This window comes from Mobula hypostoma, chromosome 24 (genome assembly GCF_963921235.1).
Source record: "Mobula hypostoma chromosome 24, sMobHyp1.1, whole genome shotgun sequence".
NCBI classification, from domain to species: domain Eukaryota; kingdom Metazoa; phylum Chordata; class Chondrichthyes; order Myliobatiformes; family Myliobatidae; genus Mobula; species Mobula hypostoma.
In genome coordinates this window covers 26,522,887-26,546,927 of record NC_086120.1, presented here as the reverse complement: position 1 = coordinate 26,546,927, position 24,041 = coordinate 26,522,887, and the positions used below count along the sequence as shown (strand labels likewise).

Here is a 24,041-nt window from a genome sequence, read left to right as displayed (position 1 = left end):
AAACATATTACATGGCAGTGCAGGTTGGAAGGGCCTGGTGGCTAATGTCAAGGTTACTGATTTTAAAGCAACTTTACAAGTTTTTTTTTGTATTTTATTTCTTCCATCAGCTACATGTGGCCAGGCTAGAAGAGATCAGTTTAATTCACTGGTTTACAGCCATCAGGTTTTATCGTTACCTACTGAAGCTATCTTATTTTCACCAAATTTCCACCTGTAATTAAGAATGTGAATTTAAATAGCACAGATGCACTTTAAAGTAAGTTTAATATCAAAGTACATCTATGTAACCCTATCCAACCCCCACGATTCATTTTCTTGTGGACATACACAATAAATCCAAGAAACACAATAGAATCAATGAAAGACCACACCCAACAGGATGGGCAAATAACCCCGTGTGCAAAAGACAACAAACTGCAAAATACAAAAGGAAAAAAAAGCACTAAGTGAAGAACATGAGATGAAGAATCCTCAAAAGTGAGTCCTTAGGTTGAGGCAACAGTCCAGTGATGGAGTGAATGAAGTTACTTCCTCTGGTTCAAGAGCCTGATGGCTGAGGGGTAGTAATTGTTCCTAAACCTGGTGATGTGGGTCCTGAGGTGCCTGTACCTTCTTCCTGATAGCCGCAAGAAGACAGCATATCCTTGGTCCTTGATGATGGATGCTGCTTTCCTGTGGCAACGCTTCACGTAGATCAGATCAATAGCGGGAAGGTCTTTACACGATGGACTGGGTAAGATTTTGTACGATTTTCCATTCAAGGGCATTGGTGTTTCCATGCCAGTCCATGATGCAACCAGTCAATATACATTCCACCACACACCTATGGAAGTTTGTCAAAGTTCTGGATGTCATACTGAACCTTCGCACACATTTCAGAAAGTAGAAGTGCTACTGTACTTTCTTCCTAATTACATTTATATGCTGGACCCGGCCTGGTTAGATCCTGTTTCTAACCCCTTCCATCTCTGATACCCTGATGCATTGGTGGGATTTGAACTTGTATCTCAAGTGATCATTCTGAAACTGTAAACCAGACAACGTAGATTGCTTTAAACTCAATTTGCTTATCTCCTGTGTTGCCGAAATTCGTGCACAAAGTTGGCCTCTATATATGTTTAACCCAGAGATTAAAATAATATCCGGGTTCTAGGCTCTCACCATCTTTATAAACATGGCCCCCCTTTCACCTGCCACAAAATAAAATTCAGGCTTTTCCCCTACCAGTAGGCCTTATATTACGACAACTGCACTTTCCCGCCACTGAAGCATCCACAAATACAATCTACGGCGCTGCTGAACCAACCAACCAAACATGTTCCGTTCGCTGATTGGTTCTTGTCTTAAGCGTATCATTGATGAGGCGATACGGCGAGCGCATTCGCTGAATGGTGCAGTCAGCTGTCACTCAGCGAGAAGGCGGATTCAGCAAGTTTGGTTGGATCCGGTCCGGGATCATAGGAAGAAAGAGAAAGAGGAAAGCGGCAGGAAAATGGTGAGGAAAATCAGAGAGAAAGAGGGGAAGAAAGTAAAAGAAGGAGGGTGGAAAGAGAAACGGAGAAGGGGGAAAGAGAACGTGGAGGATCGGATGGGGGTGTTCCCATGGTTGTGAGAAAGGATAGTTCGTACTAGTGGGATGCTCTGCTGCTGAAGTTGTACTTGCGTTGTCATTTTACAGCCCAATGCCTTCCATTTAACTATATTTGTCTCGTCACTATGTTAACAGTGGAGTGAGGGTGATAAGAGTTGGAAGATAAGATGATGGAAGGGGGTGCTAACAACCTCCACATGGTTACGGTTGGGTTAGAGCTCCGTGATCTTGCTTGAGGGAGAAAAGTGAAAAATAGGAGCAAGAACAGGCCATTAGGTCTTTTGAGCCGTAGCCTCCGTTGATTTATCTTTTTCAGTGGATGCAAGTATTTGATTGCTACACGTAATGTTCATAGTTGTTGCAGTGAGATTTGAACTTTGTTTTAAGATTGATAGTCCTGTGCTCTGCTTACTGGACTAGTATCTCATAATCTTACTGTGTCCGATGTGTTTTTTGTTGTCCTCAGTGACAAACCTGAAGTTGCTGTAGGTGGGTAAGATACATTGCCATATCAGTGGGTGCAAATCCAAAACGTGAGATGGTTTGGTGAAGGTGGAAGACTCAGCCATCATTCTAGCACAGGTAGAATTTACCTAACATTCTGTGCGGCAAAGAAATTTGGACCTTTCTCACTAGGGTTCTGCTAACTGCTGTCATTGATAGAGTTTAAGGAAACTTATTGTCAAAGTGCATAAATGACACCATATGCAACCCTGAACAAGAGGAAATCTGCAGATGCTGGAATTCCAAGTTCCTCCACACAAAATGCTGGAGGAACTCAGCAGACCAGGCAGCATCTATGGGGGATTAAAAAAAAGTACAATCAACATTTTGGGCCGAAACCCTTTGGCGGGATTGAGATTAATGTTCTTGCGGGCATACTCAGCAAATCTGTAGAACGGTAACTATAACGGGATCAATGACGGATCAACCAGAGTGCAGAGACAACAAACTGTGCAAATGCAAATAGCAATAAATAATGAGAACATGAGATACAGAGTACTTAAAGTGAGATCACTGGTTGTGGAAACATTTCAATGATGAGTGCATTTGTCCCCTTTTGTTCAAGGGCCTGATGGTTGAGGGGTAGTAACTGTTCTTGAACCTGGTGGTGCAAGTCCTGAGGCTGCTGTACCTTTTACCTAACGAAAGCAGCAAGAAGAGGACATGACCTGGGTAGTGGGGATCTCGGCTGATGGATGCTGCTTTTCTCCAACAGCGTTTCGTGTAGATGTAGAGGCATTCAGAAAACTGCATCACAGCCACTTGATGACCCAGTCCAAGGCTGTGTCTTTGGACCGTCTGCGTATTTTCTCAGGATGATGACTTTCATTCTCCCATTCCCTTAGCTCACATCTGGACCAGAACCAGCTAACTCAGACAGCCACTACTAGTGCCAAAACAATTCATGCTTAAGCTTGGTTTTGAGCCCAGGTTATCCTTCAGTGTCATCTACTGTCTTCTGCAATGCAAGTAATTAGCTACCCAGCTGCTCCGCTCCAAGTATGGTGCGAGTGTAACGCGCATAGTGGAAGCAGCAGCAGTCACAAAATGGAAGCACAAAGCTGAATATTTACTGTTAGTTTTGTATGTTTGAACTACATCTATTGCTGAAGATTTAATTGTTTTGTTCATTATTTTTTTTGCCATGCCGGAAGGATACTAATAGGGTAACTAATAGAAGGAAGCCAAAATGAGAACCAAGTTGGTTTGGGGAAATTTGGCTTTGTTTATTACGAGTGAGGTGCCTTGGCTGTTGTAGAGAGGTTTCATTGTATTCATTGAGTGCTTTCCCATAATGTTACAAAGGAGCTCTCGTCCAGATTTCCTACTGTGCTTGCATTGAATGATGCATCAACATCACTTCAACAAACTAGTGTTTAAGTAATTTCAGTTTCTCCACATGAGTTTGTTTTTAAATTGAAGCCCCCTTTGCTGATGTAAAGTTATCTGTAATTAGAAAGCTAGCCCTGAGGGTTAAATTATAAGGACAGGTCACACGTACTTGGCTTGTTTACACTTAAAGTTTAAGGGATTGAAATGTGATCCAGTTGATGCATTTAAAGTGATTCAAGGATTTGATGGAGTGAATGGGGAAGCTGTTTGATTCAAAGGGAATCTTAATTTTATGCTTAGCGGAAGGACATTTGAGAATGAAATCAGGAAGCACTTTATGTACAGTCAAGCTTATTGTCATTCGATGATATATTTGTATACCACCAAACGAGATGCTGTTTCTCCAGTCCAGGGTGCAGTACACAACACAGAATAATTTAGGAAAATAAGAATTAAATCTACAAATTATGCATAAGTAAAGTGCATATATTAAATATTATAGGGTACGGTACAGATTGTCCGGTGACAATTCAAATGTGATATGGCAGCGAGTTCAGAGGCCTAATGGCCTGTGGGAAGAAGCTGTTTCCCACCCTGATTGTTCTTGTCTTTATGCATCAGAGTCTCCTGCCTGATGGTAGAAAGTCAAAGAGGATGCTGGATGGATGGGTGGGATCCTTGATAATACTAAGGGCCCTGCATAGACCACTCTCCTGCTAAATGTTCCTGATGGACAGTAGACCCCTATGATCCTCTTGGCCATTCTCATAGTCCTTTGTAGGACTTCCTGTTCGATGCTCTGCTGATCTCGTACCAGATGGGGGTGTAGCTTGTCAGGACACTCTCAATGGTGCTCCTGTAAACTCAGTTAAGGTGGTCGACGATTAGAAGATGCTGTTTGGGTAACCACTGACCCACACTACTGTGCAGAGTAGGTGATGTAAATATGTTTGTCCTGTTCTGAGATGAAGGACAAACACTTGGGATAAGGGTTTACAGTAAAATAATTTTGAAGCTGGCTCTGTTATTTGATAAGATCATGGCTGATCTGCTATCATCTCAACTTTCATCCTCTTAAGTAGGAGGTGTCTTTTACTTGTGTCTTAAATATTCATTTGTTTCTGTTTCCACAACTCTTTAAGGAGATAAATCAATTTACTCCATCTGTCTCAAAAGAGCAAACCTTTTATTTTTGAGAGTGAACTCTTGTTCTGGAATAACATCTCCACATCTAGCGGCAATGCTCCTCAGGATTTTGTGTTTCTATCGAGTTCATTCTCACTTTTCTAAACTCCAGTAGATATAAGTTTTATCTGTCCACTCCTTCCCTTTCCATGTATTAATCTAGTTAGCTTATTGAGATGGGTGTTTGGGGGGGGGGTGTTACTGATTTTATTCGTTGAGGAATGTGAATTTTCCAAAAGTTCTCTCTCTTGTATCACTAAGTAGATTCAAAGCTGAATAAGATAGATTCTTGGGGAATCAAAGCAAGATGATCAGACAAGAAAATTAAGTTTTTACCAATATTCAGCCAAAAAGTCTATTGGATGACTGATCAGGCTTTGGTGTCCTACTGTTAGAAAATGTTTCTTTTTATGAATATGGTATTAAGTGTAACATGGGTATTTAGGGTTAATTTTAAAGATGTAGTCAGAATATTACTTGTAATGACATTGAAGAAGTGTGATAGCAGTAATGTATTGTTTGAGAAATAGTGTAGTGAAACTTGTGTTTAGTTGTTTAAAGCATAGTATGAGAAAAAACTGGACAGCATACTTGTAAAATGCAGAGGCAGGAAGATTTCCAGCTTCTCTACAATCTCTCGTCTCTGAGGTAAGAATCACATTTAAGGATAATAACGAGCTATTTACATAATGCCTCTGTTTTGGAAAAGAAAGATGATCATAAATGCATTGCAAGGCTCTTCCACTGAAATCAAGTGCAGGTCCTCCCCAGCTAATGAACCCATAACGTGTATGCAGCCTGTACACGTGAACGACTAGGTGACCAGTGAGACGAATTTGCTGGCTCCTGTGGGGCTGCAGACATCTTCTGCCTTGTAACTCAGATCATGGCCATATTTCTAACTTGCAAAACCGTTCTTGGGAATGGATTGCTGTCGTAACCTGGGCGGGATGTGTAACTGCACAGCCGGAAGTGAATGAATCACCAGTAATCAAATGCAAAACAGCTGATGGCTTTCACATTTTTTGGGATTACCTGCTAGAATGGATCATCAAAGGGAGTCCAAAGGAAATGCTCAGTATTCTGAAGGCATTCCATTTCCATGGAGTGTTGTGTGGATCTTCATGAAAGCAATTGAACTGCAATGTTAATAATCATTAAAATAACTTGCAAAGGAATAAAAAAACAAATGGTCTGACCAGCATTGTCATAGCAATATGGTTGCTTGCAGCCAGCTAAAGTGCTAGATGCAAACCACAATGGTGGTACATGAGTTCTGCCCCTTTCCTCACTACCTATACCCCCTCTCACCCTTTGCCTGACAGAGCTTGCATTGAGCCAAGACTGCATTATCTCAGTACTGGAAGCAATATAAGAGCTAGCCAACAATATTATGTATATGAATCAGTATAGATCCTGATAAATAAAAAAAAGATTTAGCAGAGCTGCTGGAAGTTTAATATATCACCAGAACTCCGTCCTTGACTCCACAATAAACCACAGCATGTGCTGATTCTTAATAAATCCTGTGTTGGATTGGCAGGGAGGGGGGACAGCAGAGGAGTGTATGCCTATCACAGTTATGATATTACCATAATAGGATTGTATGAGGGATGAGTCACAGTAAAAACCCACATTGTGTCCCTGTATGATATTCTCTTGGCTCTTAGCCATCCATTTTTTCTTCAAATGTCCTATCAATATGTATCCATGTTTGTTCACCATACTCAGAAATGGCTCCAAGAGTTTCCCCACTGTCATGTTGTTCTTAGTGTCTCCATCAATGCGGGATCTTAAGACAGACTAGCAATCTACTGACCACAACTGGAGTTCTGGCTCTGCAGAAGTTTCCATCCAAGGTGGAAGGTGGACATTTTCATCTTCCCTTATCATCTCTAGAACCCATTATATGAACCAGAAAGCAGGGTTGAGTGTTTTGTTGGTGCAGGCTCAGATCTGGTGTAATTGTTCAATCTGGATGTTGCTTCAGGTCAACTCTTACAGAGCTGGAAGAGTTGGGAGTGGGGAAAGAAAGCATATTTTAATTTCAGAGTGGGGGTAAGAATAAAGAGAACAACTGTTGAAACAGAGCTGATCTGTCTGAAGGAGTATAAATGAGGGAATTAGCAAAGGAAAATTAAGCATCAACGTGCTGAAGTTGTGAGACGCACAACACATCGGTTCCTGAAAATAAGAAATAAATGCTCATGTTCACCAGTTCAAGTAGCATTTGTAAAGAGAGAAAACCCCAATTACTATTATAGGCGTATGATCTTTTATTAGAACTGGGAAATTCTGATACAAGGAGGAATGAGTAGTTATCTGAAACTTCTGTATTCAATGTTAAGTACCAAGGACGGCAACATGCCTAGATAAAAGGCAAGAAGCTGTTTCTTGAGCTTTCTTAGAAGGCAGGAGTTGGGGTGAAGAGCTGCAGTGACCAGCATCTTGGAAGGTCAAGTCACCTTGTGGACTGAATGAACTACGAAGCGTTCACCCCAGTCAGAGGTTAGGTGTAGGAGAAACTGCTGAGAGCAATGAAAGCAAACACTTGGAAGTACCAAAGGATTGCTGCTTCGCCTGGAAAGGTTGGATTCCTGGATGGTAGGAAGGGTAAAAGGCTTGATATTGTTTTCTCATTGCATTGGTAAATACCACGAGAAAATGATTAGTGATGGTGATGGAAAGGCAAACCAGAGAATCTCGGAGGGAGAGCTGAAACTGTATCTAGTAGTGGAATCTCACTGATGTTTACAGAAATGTTGGACAAATTACGATTAAATATTGTTGAATGCAGAGGCAAGAGCAAGAGGAAGGAGTATGAGCTGGGTTTTAGGAAGAACAGGCAATATCACTGTGAGCTTTCTTAATCGTGACAGAGTCACCTCAGAAGTTCCCCTTTATTTTCAAAGAGGCCTTGAGTTGTTTTACATGCAACTAAAATGGCAGATAGGACACATCCTGAAAATGGTACCTCAGATTGTACAAATACTCTTTCTGCACTGAGCTAAAGTATCAGTCGGGATTTTATAGTCAGGCCACTAAACGAGGGCTTAAATCAGCATTCCTCTCTGTGATGCTGTTCACAGTCAATCGCAGTATTGTTCCCGCCAGGGCTTTGTCAACCTGCACCATTGAAGCTAATTGGACTGCCATATTTGACATCTCCATTTTAAACTGCACTGAACTTTTTCTTTGACACTAGAGATTTTTTTTGGAAACATCTGTACTGTGCTGTGTCCATTTTAAACATCCCGGGCTGCTATGCATCCTCTGCCAATGGTGGCACTATTTAGCTATGAAAAAATTTGTGTTGTGAAAGTGAGCAGAGAGCATCAACAGCTATGAGAATAAGGTTGTAATGTTTTTGACAGATCCTGGGTTTGTAGCAGGCAAAATGTTTTCCATTTGTTTGAAGTGTGTTTTTATCTTGACTGGAATGACAGTAATTCTAAGGCTGGTGCTTCTAAATATTATTATTCTATAATTGATGGTTGTAGCTTATTTCCAAATTGCTGCATCATTATGTTACAAATTGGTTTGGAGAAATTTGCGGCAATATACTCAGCTCTGCAGAATGGGTTAAGGAGCACCTCAAAGTGATATTGCCTGAAATGTTTTAATTCAGACAAAGATAAATGATGCACACTTATTTTAGTGTTAAGCTACTGTAGCCAAAAGTAACTACTGATTTATGCAAACTTTAATTGTAGATAATTTTTGTTAAAGGGCACAAGAATTTCTGGTTATTATCTAGAGGTGTGGAATAGAAAATCAGGGAGGTTACTGAAATATTTTAAGTATTTAGCAGGCCTGAGGTTGGGAGGACTGTGTATGATGTTAACGACTCGACAGAAAGACTAGCAAAGTAATGGGAATGAGGTTTGCCAGGAGGTGTTGATTAAAGTGAGGGATGCAAACTTAGGGCCTTCGATTTGTAATTACAAAGTGATGGAGTGACAAGAGAATTGTGTTTTGTGTTTAATTATGGCAAGTTATGGCTAATGCTTCAGTGATTAAACAGCACAAATTTAAATCTTTCTACTGATTAAGGAGGAAGATGGAAATTTTACTTTATCTTGAAGGTGGGTGGAATGTAAATTTCGATGCCAGCGACTACACAGACTGAGTATTGATTAAAAGTGAGTAGAAAAACTAAAAGGTGCTGCATGTAAAGGATAAAGCTTAGGACATGGGTGAATGGACAATTCAACCACTTGAGTATATTCAACTATTCAGTTAGATCATATACTGTTTCTTAACTCCATCCACATTACACTTAGCAGCCACTTTATAGAGGTTCTTCAAGTAACTAATGAAGTGGCCACTGAGTGTACATTTGTGGTCTTTTGCTGCTGTTCTCCTTCCACTACAAGCTTTGTCATGTCATGTGATGAGATGCTCTTCTACACACCACTGTTATAACGTGTAGTTACTTGAGGTACTTCCACCATTCTGTTAGTTTGAACCAGTCTGATCATTCTCCTCTGACCTCTCATTAACAAGGTGTTTTCGTCCACAGAACTGCAACACACTGGATGCTTTTTAGTTTTTCCCACCATTCTTCGTAAATCCTAAAGACTTGTTCATGAAAATCCCAGGAGATCAACAGTTTCTGAGATGTTCAAACCACCCCATCTGGCACCAACGGTCACTCCATTGGCAAAATCATTTGGTTCACATTTCTTTCCCATTCCGATGTTTGTCTGAACAGATCATGTCTGCATGTTTTTCTTCACTGAGTTGCTGCCTCCTGATTGGCTGTCTAGATATTTGCATTAATGAGCAGGTGTACTTAATAAAATGGCCACTGGGTGAATTTCCTTTCTATAGCTCTTTGCCCTCTCCAATAAAAATCTACGCACAACACCAGAGGAGCTCAGCAAATTGGGCAGCATCTATGGAGGGGAATAAACAGTCACTGTTTCCCTGATATCAGCCCAAAACAATGGCTATTTATTCCCTTCCATAGATGTAGGCTGAGTCAACAAAAATTCATTACTTGCTTTGGAACTTCCTGGCCAACAGCCTACAAGATTAAGGATGGGTAGCAACAATTCCGCCGTGATTGTTGTCAACACTGGTGCTCCACGAGGATACATCGTGAACCCCGTAATCTACTCCTTGTACACTCGTGACTGTGTGGCCAGACTCTACTCTAACTCCATCTATCTATAACAATTGGATTATTGATCATTGTCGTACTTCTTGCTGTCTCAGTCAAACAGCCAGCATAATCAAAGACTGCCCCCACTCAGGACATTCTGTCCTCTCTCCCATTGGGCAGAAGCATGTACAACCAATCCTAAGGGCTGCTTATTTTCTGCTGTTGTCAGACTATTGAATGGTTCCCTACTTCTATCTCACAGCGCACAGTACTCTGCGAAAGTCTTAGGCACCTATATATAGTTAGAGTGCCTAAGATTTGCACAGCATTGTATTTATTACTGTGGAGCAGAGAGTGAGTTTGTAAATCTGGCATGAAAAAAGGAATGTTGAGAGTGGCGCGGGTGGAGCGATGTGGGAGGGGTGTGAGACAGGTGACAGAAGGACTACCAGGGCTGGGGGGTTGGTGGTGCAGTTGCAGATGCACCCACCCTTGAGACACCAGGCAAGGTAATTTGATTCCAACCAATTGTTTTATTGATCATTACAGAATGTCTCTCTGGTGCTTCCTGCTCCCTCCCCTCCCCTGCCCCCCTTCCCCTTTTCCTAACCGTGATTCCCCTCTCCCTGCCCTCTTCCCACTCTCAGCCTACAACAGAGACCCATATCAGAATTGGATTTATCATCAATCATGTGTCATGAAATTTGTATTTTTTTGCAGCAGCAGTACAGTGCAATATATACGTCACTGTAGTACTGTGCAAAAGTCATCCTAGCTATATATATTATATATATATTATGACTTTTACACAGTACTGTACCTTGTCATAATGTTGCATCTTGTTGTCTATCTGCACTGCACGTTCCCTGTAGCTGTTACACTTTACTCTGCATTCTGTACCTCGTACTACCTTAATGCACTGAGCAATGAATTGATCTGTATAAACAGTATGTAAGACAAGTTTTTCAATAATAAACCAATTCCAGTTCTTTAGGTTCCTTGAGCTTCAGCAGTCCTTTGGGGAAGAGCGAGAGAGTGCTCCATCTTCGTGTGAAGATGTGCTTTCCCAACTTGCTTTGGTTTTGAGATGATCCTTTCTGCGTCATCTTCCCCCTCTTGATTTTATCTCTTTAGACTGACAATTTGTTTACAGGAAGAACAGAAGGGTTAAATTGCTAATTTGTACTCTGTCCGATTCCCCCCGCCCCCAGTGTGTCAAAAGTTCCAGTGTACCTGGTTTGAAGCTATCCATATTATTGACTGGAGTGTAATAAGTTTGCTGCTACTACAAACCCTGATGGTTTATAGCAGACATAAGACATGGTAGTAAACAGAAATAAGGTGTGATGAAGTTTTTAACAACACCTTTCAAGCCTTACCTAAAAGGATAGAACAGTAGGTTCATGGGAATACCATGAATTCCCAACAAGTCACACATTATCCTCACTATGGGATATGGAAAAGTAAGCAACTGGCAACGTGAATGTTGTGTCGACTTTCAGAATCCAAGAGTAATGAAGTTCTTAACTCTAGTTCTGCTTGGTGGTGAGACAATAACTGGAGCGTTGTGAGCAGCTCTAATTTAATAGAAGAAGCATTAAATTTGTCTAAGATTCTCTAGGTTAATTCATGGGTTCAGCTGTCTGTCTCATGATGTGAGATTAAGTCAGACAGGTTTATAATTCCTGGAGTCGTAGAGTCACAGAACACTGCAGCAGAGAAACATGCCATTTGGCCTGTCTGGTCTGCGCCCAACTGCTATTCTGCCTACTCCCATCAACTTGTACCTGGACTATAGCCCTCCCATCCAGGCTTCTCTTAGATGTTGCAATCGGGCCTGCATCCTCCACTTCTGCTGGCAGCTTGTTCCACACTCAGACCACCCTCTGAGTGAGGAAGTTCCTCCTCAGGTTCTCCTTAATATTTTACCTTTCACCCTTAACCTATGACTTCTAGTTCTAGTCTCACCCAACCTCAGTAGTAAAAGTCTGCTTGCATTTACTCCATCTACATTCCTCATAATTTGGTATACCTCTATCAAATCTCTTCCCATTGTCCTTCGCTCGAGGGAATAAAGTTCTAACCTACTCAATCTTTCCCTGTATCGCAGGACCTTGAGTTCCAGCAACATCCTTATAGATTTTCTCTGTATTCTTTCAATCTTAGTGATATCTTTCCCATCGGTAAGTGACTAGAACCACATAAAACTCCAAATTTGGCCTCATCAACGTCTTAGAAGACTTCAACATAACATCTCAACTCCTGTATTCAGTACTTTGATTTATGAAGGCCAGTGTGCTAAAAGCTTTCTTTATGTCCCTCTACCTGTGACGCCACTTTCAAGTAATTGGGGATCTGTATTCCCAAATCGCTCTGTTTTACCACACTCCTCAGTAGAACTATGGAGAAGGAGCTCAATGAAAGAAGCTATTCTAAGGGGCTTGAAAATATTGACACTGAGTCAAGAACTAAGAAGTCAGCCATTTAGGAACAAGATGAAGAATTTCTTCACTCACATGTTTTAGATGCGGTCCTGAAGGCAGATCGAATTGAGGGATATGGTGAATGGACAAGAAAGTGGTGTTACGGTTGAGGGTCTGCTGTAATCTCATTAAATGGTGAAGCAGGTTTAAGGGACCGAATGGCCTATTTGCAATCTATTTCATTATAATTCACTTCTGCCAGACTAGCTGCCCCCAAACACATCCAGATTATATCAGAGTAAAAAAAATACCTCAGAATCATTCTGTGGAGGCCATTTGGCTTATTGTGCCTGTCTGGGTGTTCTTTGAAAGAGCTCTCCATTGGTTTAAATCAATCACAAAATCCTGTAACCTTTTAACAACTTCAGTTAGATAACCTTTAATTTTCTAACGTGTGGAGATTAAATGGACCAAGTTTTATAATTCCTGGAATTAAGAAGAATGATCTCATTGAAAAGGCTGATTCTTAAGGGCTTGGAAAGATTGATACTATTAAGAAGCAAGAACCTGTATGGGCCTCAGTGTTGTTACTGATGGATCTCTATCTGCGCTCCATGGCTATTTTCACTTTGCTCTACTCACTGTCTAGAACTGAATGCAGTAATTCCAGCTGGCTTCTAACTAACTAAATGTTTATATAAATTATAGCACAATATTCAACCTTTTTGTATCGTAGAGGAGCAAAACCTATTTACGTGTAACCTCTTTGCATAATCAGATAACCACCATTTCTTAACACAGGCTACCAGTTTCACCATAGTACGTTACTTGAGAGGTTCTGGGAAACTGACAGACAATTGTTTCTATTGCGCTGGTATCAATGATACTCTATTAAGCAATGTAACACCTACTGATACTTCAAGCCCAACAAAACCAGCCATTGTGCTTGGGACATCCTGATTCTTTGCCGCTACGCTCCAAAAACAATAAATATGCTGGTGTTAATTGACCTTCATCAGCAGCTTTCATTACAGTACTGTGGAGATATGGTTAACGTATTGACTTTTTTTTGTTTGTGTATTTTCCAACTTGCAGATGCAAGTAAAGACAGCCTGTTTGTACCCAGCAACGGTCTCTGTACTATTTCAGGTGGGATCAGCACTGGTTATCAGAGCTTGCCTTGTATTTAGTTACCCTTTAATTGGGGGTGCTGTTGAGTTTTCGGGGGAGATTTTGTGGGAGGTTGTATTTCAATTACAAATATTGATTTTGTGAAGCAGATCCTTCTGCAACATTTAATTTTGTTCTTGTTTCAGCTACCCCTCTCATTACTGAAGACAGCACAGAATCATCCCATGGTGAGTCCAGTTAAAGCCATTAACAGATATTGGTAATTTTGTATGCTAGTCATGACCCTTCATCCACTTGCACTGGTATCTGGAATATATCCTGTTGAACCCACCAATCAACAGCTTGGTAAAATTTTTGATTATGTTTCTGAGAAGTCGCCTTGCACTTTTTTTTAGTCAAATTCAGATGCTGTAGAAATGCAAGTTGTTCGAAGAAAATAGAATACGCTTCTTTTCATGCCTTGTTAAGATCCTCCCCGTACTTGCTCTTGTTATTCAGGGGTTTAAATTTTAATTTCTGAAAACTCCTGGCACCGATAACCTGGTAAGGTTTACCAACTGAGCAACTTGTGGATCGAGAACTCAAGAGCTGGCTCCATCATCTGCATGGTATTAAACGGCTTTGTGTAGATGGCAAGCTGTGCTAGTCAAAAATGGTTTAGAATTTGCAGAAAGCTTTAATTCAGGCACTAAAGCGCCTCAGTCCAATCTCCAATTCCTGTTTCTACCAGACTTTCAGGCTCTTTGATTGCACTCAGACAGCTGTCTGCACGTTCCACTTTTCTACAGCGTCTCAGTATCCACACCCTTGGTGATATGTGGTAGAGTTTGACGTTGCCGAGCCTGTCTGGAGAGCTTGTGTTGACAAATGTTTGTTTGTGGAACAGACGCAGTCAGGCCGCCTGGTGCCTGTCTAGATTGAGTTAATGCACAATTTCAGGAGCTAACATTGCTGAGACTACTTTCAATTCCATGGAACCTCTTTATCCATTTACACCACTTTTTTTCTGATGCGTATCAGAAAAGAAAAAGGGAGAGAAGCAGAGAAATAAAGGAAAAACAGCAATGGGGAAAACCTGGATCCTTTTGAGATCTGCAACTGTAAAATGTTAAACACTTCACTCCCTCACTAATTTTACTTACACTTTCCCAAAACCTGAACATTCTGTGCTCAGGTCTTTGCTATTTGTGATGGGAAAACCTCTTGGGGAAATCCAGGAAGGGATTTTTGAGTCATTGTATTGTCTTTCACAATCTTGACTTTGCAGTGCCCGATGCAGCCAGACTTTTTTCTCTCGCCAGTTACCTGTGCCCAGCTGCTGCAGACTGGATGCATTTAGAGCTCACCGTCCTCAGAATTGCCTCTTTTATTATTTCAGTGATTCGTTCATGGGGCAAGACTTTGATGTGGAGCTCTTCATCCCACTCTGTAATGTTTCTTGCCTTTGTTTGAGTAACAAATGTTCAGTGCTTCCCTGGCAGTATCAAATTGAGGTTCTGGCTACACGTTCTCTCAGGGACCCACTTTGTCGCACCCCAGCATCAATGTTGGGCCACCCTTAACATACCAGTTATAACAGCCTGTAACATTACCAGCATCAGGAGAAAGGGCAGACCTTGACAGGAGCTAATTATGGGATTAAATTCACCTAAAACAGTGGAATTAATCTCTTGAAATGCAAGCTGAGGAATATCTAAAGAATACCAGAGCAAGGTCATGGCAATATTTCAGAAATTATGTTCCATTGAATAAGATATGTGTTTTGTTTGACAGCTTGTGGAGTTGAAGAATGGGGAGACGTACAACGGTCATCTGGTCAGCTGTGACAACTGGATGAACATCAACCTGCGGGAGGTCATTTGCACATCTCGGGTATGTGGCTCTCAATCACTGTAGTTTTTTAAAGTTATTCAGGCTGTTCACTGAACATTCAAAAGCATGACCTCAAGGCATAGGGAACATATAAATTGTGGTATGGAGCAAGGTTTTAGTGACGTGATTTGTAGGAGGAGGAGGGGGTAGAGTAAAACATAGGGCAATGGAAATATGATTCTTTCCATTCCAAGAAATCTTTGGATTTGGTCCTGGGGGTTGGATGAACTGAGAAACTCAAAATGGATACTTCTTTTGTGGGGTAAATATCTCAAGGGGAATTAAGTTGAAATTAACACCGGCCAGTACGTGATTGAATGGGGAAGGCCTTCTCCTGTTTGTGTTGCTAACAGGATTGGGTAAGAAAATGATTTTTGAGAATCAGTTTAGTTGAAACCCATGATTCATAGAACATGAGCAGGTAATGAAATATTTTGAGCACAATTATTTTGTGGCAAATCACAAAGTCTATGTCAGCGATGCCACAAAATGTTACTGGCATCAGATTCTGTATGAATACTAGTGGTGTCCTGTCACTGAAGCATTAGGCTACGGGGAACACTAACCACTACTGGCTTTGATGATTTTCCATCTGACTTGTTTGCTTTGATTTTTGTCAAGGTTATAAAGGAGACCCTGTTGATTCTAGGTAAGAATGAGGAAATGTGCTGCTCAGACTGTGGATAGGAACTGGGTAGTCACTTCACTAAGCCTCTTAGATTGATTATTTCAAAATAAAGATGCTGTGTAAAAATGTTCCCTTAATGACTAGTGTGCCCAATTTAATGTCGTTTAATCTAAATTTTACAAATTCCTCTTCAGTGTTTGGCGCCTTTGATCAGATTCTTTCACAGGCTTTACAGTACAGAAATAGACCATTCAACAGTTATGTTTCACTGAGTCTCCTTTACCCTATCATCTTGCTCTCACTATGTTCTTTAGAGAACAAAATCTTCAACCTTATGTCTGGACCACATGTCACCGTAGACCCACCAGTGATATAGTGGGAATGGTGGTTAAAAAAACAGATCTGCCAGTGACCTCCACATCCCATGAGTAAATAATTAAAACCTATACGTTAGCTTGATTTAAACACATTTCTGCCAATGATCTCGATGGCAAGTTCTACTCTCAACGCAAGAACGCTGCACTTTCTAATGCATTTATTAGTGACCATTTTCTAGTTTTGGATTCTTCCACAAGTGGAAACATATTCCTTGTCTGTGTGCCAAGGTTCCCACCTCTCGGCTGCTTAGTGAGGGCCCTTCACTGTCTCCAGTGCTCCACCCTTCTTAGATTCTAGAGATTGCAGTTTCAGTCTGTTATGAAAGTGAGATTTTCAATAATAGTAATGTTTTCCGTGAGGACTGTTACTGGAACTCTGGGCTGCCTGGGGGTGTAGGTTTAGCTCCCTCCTATGCAAAACCTTTGCTTCTCATACACAGTCATTGATGTGGGTACACACTCTGAGCCCATCCGGCCACTCATGCCTAGCTTGTCACCTAGCTAAAACCCTGAACTTTCCTGTTTAGTCAGAAAATTATACAACACCTAAAGAGACCCACAGATTTTTATTGTTAAGTCATTGTTCCAATTCCTTTTTGAAAAGTTTCATTGGAAGTGCTTCTGCCACCCTTTGGACAGCTTATTCTGGATGAGTTTCTCCTCTTCCCTTCTCTGGTTTCTTCGGCTATGTCCACACTAGACCGGATAAATCCGTAACCGAAGCTTTTTCTCTTCGTTTTGACACTCCGTCCACACTGAAATGGCGTTCTCCTCCCCCGAAAACGGAGCTTTTCAGAAACGCTCTCCAGAGTGAATAAATCTGAAAACGCCTGACATCCAGCGTAGTGTGTACGGGGTAACCGGCTATTTTTAAAACCGCTGTCATAACGTGCCGGAACAAATGGTGGTGGCAGCATAGCATTTCATTGTTTTCTTGAACACAACCTCCAACACCACAATATCTGACAATAGATGTGTAACAGCCTAATGCAACATTGTATGGAAATACAAGATAATACTGATGCAGACATGTTTTATACATTTAATAAGGTGTTTTAGTAATGTATTGCTTGTGCAAACATTCAATAGATGCAATTGTCACTTCTGCTCAGTAACTCGTTTTATTGCACGTTAAATACAGCAAAATAATACACAAAGACATGGCAAAAGTAAAGGCAAACAAATGAGTTAACAGCAAATTTCACTTTTGCCCAGTAACAAGCCTTATTGCATTTAGTTGTAGCTGTCGTCCCTTTCATTGGTAAAGAAACTATGACTGTAGGAAATGTTTCTGGACAAATGCACACCAAGTCTTTCATTTGGCAATTTCCTTTTAAGTTTTTCTAGTCTGTAACTGGACAAATGCGCACCAAGTATACCATTTCCTCTTTGCTTGTTTTCTGTGTGTCCTGCGCATACCCAGTAGGAGGAGATTCGCCCAAATATCCGTTTTAATGTGGACTGAGATATTTTCAAAAACGCCTGGTGTGGACGCCTATCATTTTTACGAGAAACCGGCGTTTTCAAAATTATCCAGTCTAATGTGGACGTAGCCTTTGTCTTCTCCCTTTATCGTCTCTAATGTGATTATTTAAATCAACTGTAAAATATCATAGCTGATTTTTGAGGTGATAATTAGAACAATTAATTGATAATCTTTTGCTTGCATGCTAATGATAGCAAGAACCATAACATCAGGCTTAATGGTTATCTGGAAAACCACCAGCAGCGTAGAGTCTGTAGATGTACCCACTTTGCTGCAATTGACTCCCATAATGGAGGCACATTCAACTACCTCAGTGCAGGAAGTTTAATCTATATTATCTGGAGCACAAAATGATTACAGGAAAGGAGGTGGTTGTTTGGATCCCAAGTCCAAAGGGGTCATGCAAGCCCCTTAATCCCACTGCCTCTGTCTCAGCACTGCAATGGATTCCTGACTCTAAATGCTGACTGTATTTTTTTAAATAGACTTTCCTCTTTTCACTTTTTTTTGTGCATTCATTCTGTGTTGTATGGTTCTGAACTCTTCTGCCAATAACAACAACTTCTCTCTATCTGTTCTCTTCTTGATTTGTTTTTTTAAAACTACCTTTTGTTACTTCTTCTCGAAATCCACCCTGGTCTAAGGAGAAAACCACAACTTCTGCAGTTAATCTGCATTACCAAAGATCTTCATCTCTGGAACCATTTTAATTTCTTTTGTGACCTCATAAACCCTTTTCATCTTTCTTGTAAAGTATTGAATGTCGGACTAGACTCCACTTCATTTGTAGCCATGATTTGTAATCATGATTTCTTTGTTTTGGAAGCTCATCCCTCTATTATAAACATTTATAATGTTGCTTGACTGGGTGCATGTGTAAGAAAGGTTTGCAGGAATATGTGCCAAACACAAGTAAATAGGACTAGCTTAGGTAACCTTGTCTACGCGGATGAGTTGGGCTGTGCTGTATAACTATGACTCTCAAGCACAGGATAATTTGTGCTTTCCCAACCTGCCCTACTATTTTCAAAGAATTTTTGAACATATGCTCTTAGACCTTTCTGTTCTTGTACCCTTTTTAAAAACACGTCTTTATAATTCATTTCTTTGTTCTTTCTACCAGAATGCAAGAAAACATGACATACTTTCACCATTAAATCTCATCTGCTAATTATTCACCATTCTGCAGTCTTGTCTGCATTTTCTTGAAGAATGTAACTATCTTTCTCAGAAACTACATGGTTTTTTTTCCTGCATTGAGAGACCCGTACGGAAATTCACCCTGCAAAACCAGCTTCCTTTTTGTTTGCTAAGGCAATACACAGGAACTTAGGATTTGTGAGATGCTTTGGAGTGTTTGTGAACGGCGTGTATTGGGTCACTGTAACTTACCACAGTAAGTCATCTCCAGGCATATCTGAGAGGGTAGGTTAATGTTCCATGTGGATTGTGGGAAGGCTGCCAATAGTTGGAGCTCTGCCCATGTCCATGAGCACCCATCTCCTAGTCTGTGTTACTTGGCTACTTCCTTGAACACGAGTTCTTTGTGTCGGTTATGCTCTGAGATATTACTACCTCCTGGTGTAACCACTGGGTGGCAGAACAGGCTTTGCTCTTGCCGCGGAACCAGTCAGATATATTTCTTTCCAGCAGCACTATGGCCTGCTGACTTGGCATCGATATCCTCCATTGGACAGGACACAATTTATGACTTCGTCACAGGCTCACAGCCTTTTGCAATATCCTAAGAATGTAAAAGGTAACATGTAAATCCCAAACCATAGTTTTTTTTATTACAATTTTTTATTGCAACACCAACAAATTACATTCAATACAACCAGTTGCAATTATATTTGACTGTTTATCCCAGCCACCCCCCAACCTTCATCACCATCCCCCCCCACCCCTCTCCCCTCCACCAACCGACTGAATAGTAGTGCATACACAGACAAAGCATTCCTATTTTAACAAAAGATCTTTAAGTTAGATACCAAATTTGTCCACATTAAGATTGTGTTTGGTCGTGCATCATTTACTCTTGCTGATGCAAGTTCCAGGTAAGAAATTTCCAAAAAGCTCCAGAGTCAGTGGGTATTTGAAATATCATGGGGAGGTTTCCAACGCTGGACTACAATCTTTTTAGCTGCAGTCAGGCCTGCCAGCCAGACTTTGTGTGTTTTTTCCGTAAGGGAAAGGTGGGAGTCGTCATTTAGAAGATGTACAGCGGGGTCCATTGGTAATTGCACCCCTGTTAGTTCTGTAAGAGTACTGATAACCTTCCCCCACAAACCAAAAACCCCTGGACATTCCCATACAACATGTATAAAAGAGTCAATGGTTCCGTGGGGGCAAAATGAGCAATATGGGTCAGGAACCAGTCCCATTTGATGTCTAATTCTCGGTGTTAAATATGCTCTATGACAACATTTCAAGTGTATATACCGATGATTTGGGTTTTTCGAAGCACCGGCAGCATTATCCCAAATCGCATCCCAGTCTAAGTCCTGTCCCAGTTCAGATATGTCCCCATCCCAGGCTTTCATTCCCGATGTAGGCATATATTTCTGGGAGTTTAATTTATCATAGATATATGACACGCTCTGTCCTGGAGCACTGTAAATCCCAAACCATAGTTAATTTTATTTCTGTTTTAGCTACTTCTTTCCCACATTACGCTGGTGTATAACACTGTGTTAGTGCTGATGGGTCTGACACTGTCACACTGGGATCAAAGATTCAAAGTGCATTTATTATCAAAGTATGTATAAATTATACGATGTTGAGATTCGTCTGCTTACAGGCAAGCACAAAACTGATTGTTCCCAATGTTGGGGGAAGTCCAGAACGAGGGGTCACAGTTTGAGGATAAAGGGGAAGCCTTTTAGGACCGAGATTAGGAAAAACTTCTTCACACAGAGTGGTGAATCTGTGGAATCCTCTGCCACAGGAAACAGTTGAGGCCAGTTCATTGGCTATATTTAAGAGGGTGTTAGATACGGCCCTTGTGGCTAAAGGGATCAGGGGGTATGGAGAGAAGGCAGGTACAGGGTTCTGAGTTGGATGATCAGCCATGATCATACTGAATGGTGGTGCAGGTTCGAAGGGTCAAATGGCCTACTCCTGCACCTATTTTCTATGTTTCTATGTAAAACAGAAACCTGAAAGAACCCAGTTTAAAAAAAGATCAACACAATGCGCGGGGGTGGGGGGGTGTTTATAAAAAAAAAACACAACACAATAAAAGCAAGCAAGGGCATTCAGAATGAAATGGAGTCCATGGACCCAGATACTGGAGCAACTGGAGTAGGCCTATAGCGGTCTCAGTTCATCACACAGCAGGGCAAATCGCCGCAAAGCTCGCTGATACAGCCGGAGCAGTCTCACAGCCTCAGCACTGTGGGGAGAGAGAGGACTAAGTGTTGTGTAGGAGTGAGTGGAATCAGCCTGACCCTTGCCTCCCATCCTGACACCCTGCCTTTTCAGTCTACTTGGGCCGGCGTTTAAATTGCCCCAACACTGGGTCATCCTCCGGCACTAGGACCTGGACCCCACAGCAGCCATACGCTCTGGGCCTGGACCTCGCCAATCAAACCGTGGCCAGCCCATTCACAACCTGTCCACATCGGCTTGGCACTTAAATCAATCCAACCTCACTCCTGTACTGGTGGAAATGGGTCAGGCACTACATGAGACTGAAGTACATTATTAGGCAGAGATGTATCTGTACTGACTATCATAAGGATTCAGCATTGGTGGGGACAGAAAAGCTCCTCTCGGTAATTTATGGCTATGTGTTGCGAAAGAACTAGCGACACCACGTAAAGTTCTAGAATTTCCACCAATGAGTTCAGTGACGTGCTGTGTAATAACTGTACTGTGTTGGTGTAGCTCCTTTATATTCTTAGTTGATTATGTTCCTGTATGTGGAGTGAAATCCTGACTCATGAAGATGCACCATATCCCCCATCCCCCAATCAAACAGATTACTGTTCCCCAACACACACCCCCACCCCATACCTCCACCCACCTCCCCACTGGTCTGATTTGTTTTGTTTTCCTCTCCCCTGCTCCACAGGATGGTGACAAGTTCTGGAAGATGCCAGAATGCTACATCCGTGGCAGCACCATCAAATACCTCCGGATCCCCGATGAAATCATTGACATGGTGAAAGAGGAGGTGCTTTCAAAGGGCAGAGGTCGAGGTGGCCTCCAGCAGCAGAAGCAGCAACAGCAGCAGAAGGGGCGAGGTGCTGGCGGCGGGGCTGGGCGAGGTGAGTCTCAGCTTGATATATAATGGGAGTGGCAGACTATGGGGTGAGGTGCTGGCGGTGGGGCTGGGCGAGGTGAGTCTCAGCTTGATATATAATGGGAGTGGCAGACTATGGGGTGAGGTGCTGGTGGCGGGGCTGGGCAAGGTGAGTCTCAGCTTGATATATAATGGCAGACTATGGGGTGAGGTGCTGGTGGCGGGGCTGGGCGAGGTGAGTTCTCAGCCTGATATGTAATGGCAGTGGCAGACTATGGGGTGAGGTGCTGGCGGCGGGGCTGGGCGAGGTGAGTTCTCAGCCTGATGTATAATGGCAGTGGCAGACTATGGGGCAGACTTGTTGCCCAGCACCTAACCATAGCCAAGGTCATGGACTATTGGTTAGACCAAAGGCAGTATTGCACAGTATAGTAATGCTCTTCACTGTTGGTAGCTCCAGCCATCTGTGATGAAAGACTATGCCCCAGCTGGGAAGCATCAGTCAGACCCCACTCTGGGCTCAGAGTGAAGGGGAAAAAATCCTCATTCAACCAGAGCTTGGGTTCTCCACTCAAAAGGCCTTCTTGGTTTATCAGTGCTATTAAGGGCAGATTTGAACTCTTATTGCAGTTGGGTTGGGGGGCACAGAGATTACAGAGCACCCAGTGTTTCTGATCACTTTCTGATACCCCTACCCCCACCAGTTTTTACAGTCTTGGGATGTATCATAGCACCTCATAACCAATGCCATCATTATCATCAAAATACGTAAAATATGCAGTCACTTCCCACAAACCCTAGTGAACAGTTTATATTTTTAGTAATGTTCTTTGAAGGATAAGGATTGGCTTCCAATACAGCCAGGCTAAGCCACTTGCTGTTTACAATAGTACCATAAGCTGTTTGATGCTACCTGAGAGACAAGGCCTCAGTTTAATATAAAAACAGAAAATGTTGGAAATATTCAGCAGGTTGGACAATATCTCTGAAGAGACAAACAATTGTTTCTCTTTATTTCTCCCAGCTGTCTGACCTAATTATTCATAGAATTTTGTTTTTTTTTCCTTTTTGTTTCACTATTTCAACATCTGCAACTTTATTTTTGCCTTTCAGCTCAGTTTAATATACTGAAGTTGCATTGCCTTAATAACTGATATGTCATCCTGGATTACTGTGCTCATTCTCCAAATTGGAGAGGACACGGGATCTTCTGATTCCCATAAATTTTATGACTAATACTCAGCTAAAACTTGGGCTGGCTGGGACTAATTCCTCAGTGGGAGAGTGGGGAATTCAGGGGTCAGTGGAGCCAGTTTACCATCTAACCTGTTGGGGAAACCAGGAGTCGGGGGACCCAGCACCACAACTATGCTGTAGATCTTTAGTGGGACCTACTCCTCAGGCTGAATTTGTTTTTACTCTGGGTGTTCTGAAGGTTGCAGATTGAGCTCAGTGTAACCCAGTACTTTTCACTGTCAACAGGAGTGTTTGGTGGCCGTGGTCGAGGGGTGGGCGGAGCAAACCGAGGACAAGAGAAGAAACCAGGAAAACTATCGGGAGTGAAGAAGCAGTGAGGAGAGCAACAAGTGTGTGTTTGTGCGCGTGCGTGTGTGCGTGTGTGTGTGTGTGTGTGTGTGTGCGTGCGTGTGTGTGTGTGTGTGTGTGCGCGCGCTCATCCACTAGCTTCTGATGGTCTTTGCTTTCTGTATAAATTGTGTACATGAGTGACAAATCCACGACTGGAGATTGGTTACCTGGGTTTTGTAAATTATAAATAAATTGTGTTTGAAGGGAGTCTAAGGAGCAGATTTCTTTACCGGCAGTTTGCAGCTTAACCAGCAATAACACTTTTTTGAATTTGAGAGACTGGAAATTAAGTTTATGTAGTCCAAGGATGGAGGCTGGTACTCTATCGCTGAGCAATGGGGCACTTGATTTAGAGTTCTGATCCTTTTGGTTCCAGTAGCTGTGCGCAGAGAGAGCTTGAAAATGTTCTGATGTCTGGGTGGCCTACTGGGAGTGTTAATCCAATAGCAAAGCTGTCAGTTGTTGCTCTGTTATTACAGCCTCTCCCATGGATCAAGCTGCACCTCGGCCCACTGTCACTATACATGCTCTGTTTATTCAGAGAATTTTTAGACGGGAGCAGTTGCCAG

The 24,041-nt window shown here is 41.9% G+C and overlaps 1 protein-coding gene across 1 annotated transcript; it reads left to right on the top strand.

Annotated features, from left to right (window-relative positions):
• The first annotated feature begins 1,395 nt into the window (after positions 1 to 1,395).
• lsm4 (LSM4 homolog, U6 small nuclear RNA and mRNA degradation associated) lies at positions 1,396 to 23,704 on the top strand. Its single transcript, XM_063032044.1, has 5 exons — positions 1,396 to 1,498; positions 13,462 to 13,503; positions 15,050 to 15,148; positions 21,715 to 21,910; positions 23,368 to 23,704. The coding sequence occupies exons 1-5, from the start codon at positions 1,496 to 1,498 to the stop codon at positions 23,457 to 23,459; spliced, it is 432 nt and encodes a 143-aa protein (XP_062888114.1). The 5' UTR covers positions 1,396 to 1,495; the 3' UTR covers positions 23,460 to 23,704.
• The last annotated feature ends 337 nt before the right edge of the window (positions 23,705 to 24,041 follow it).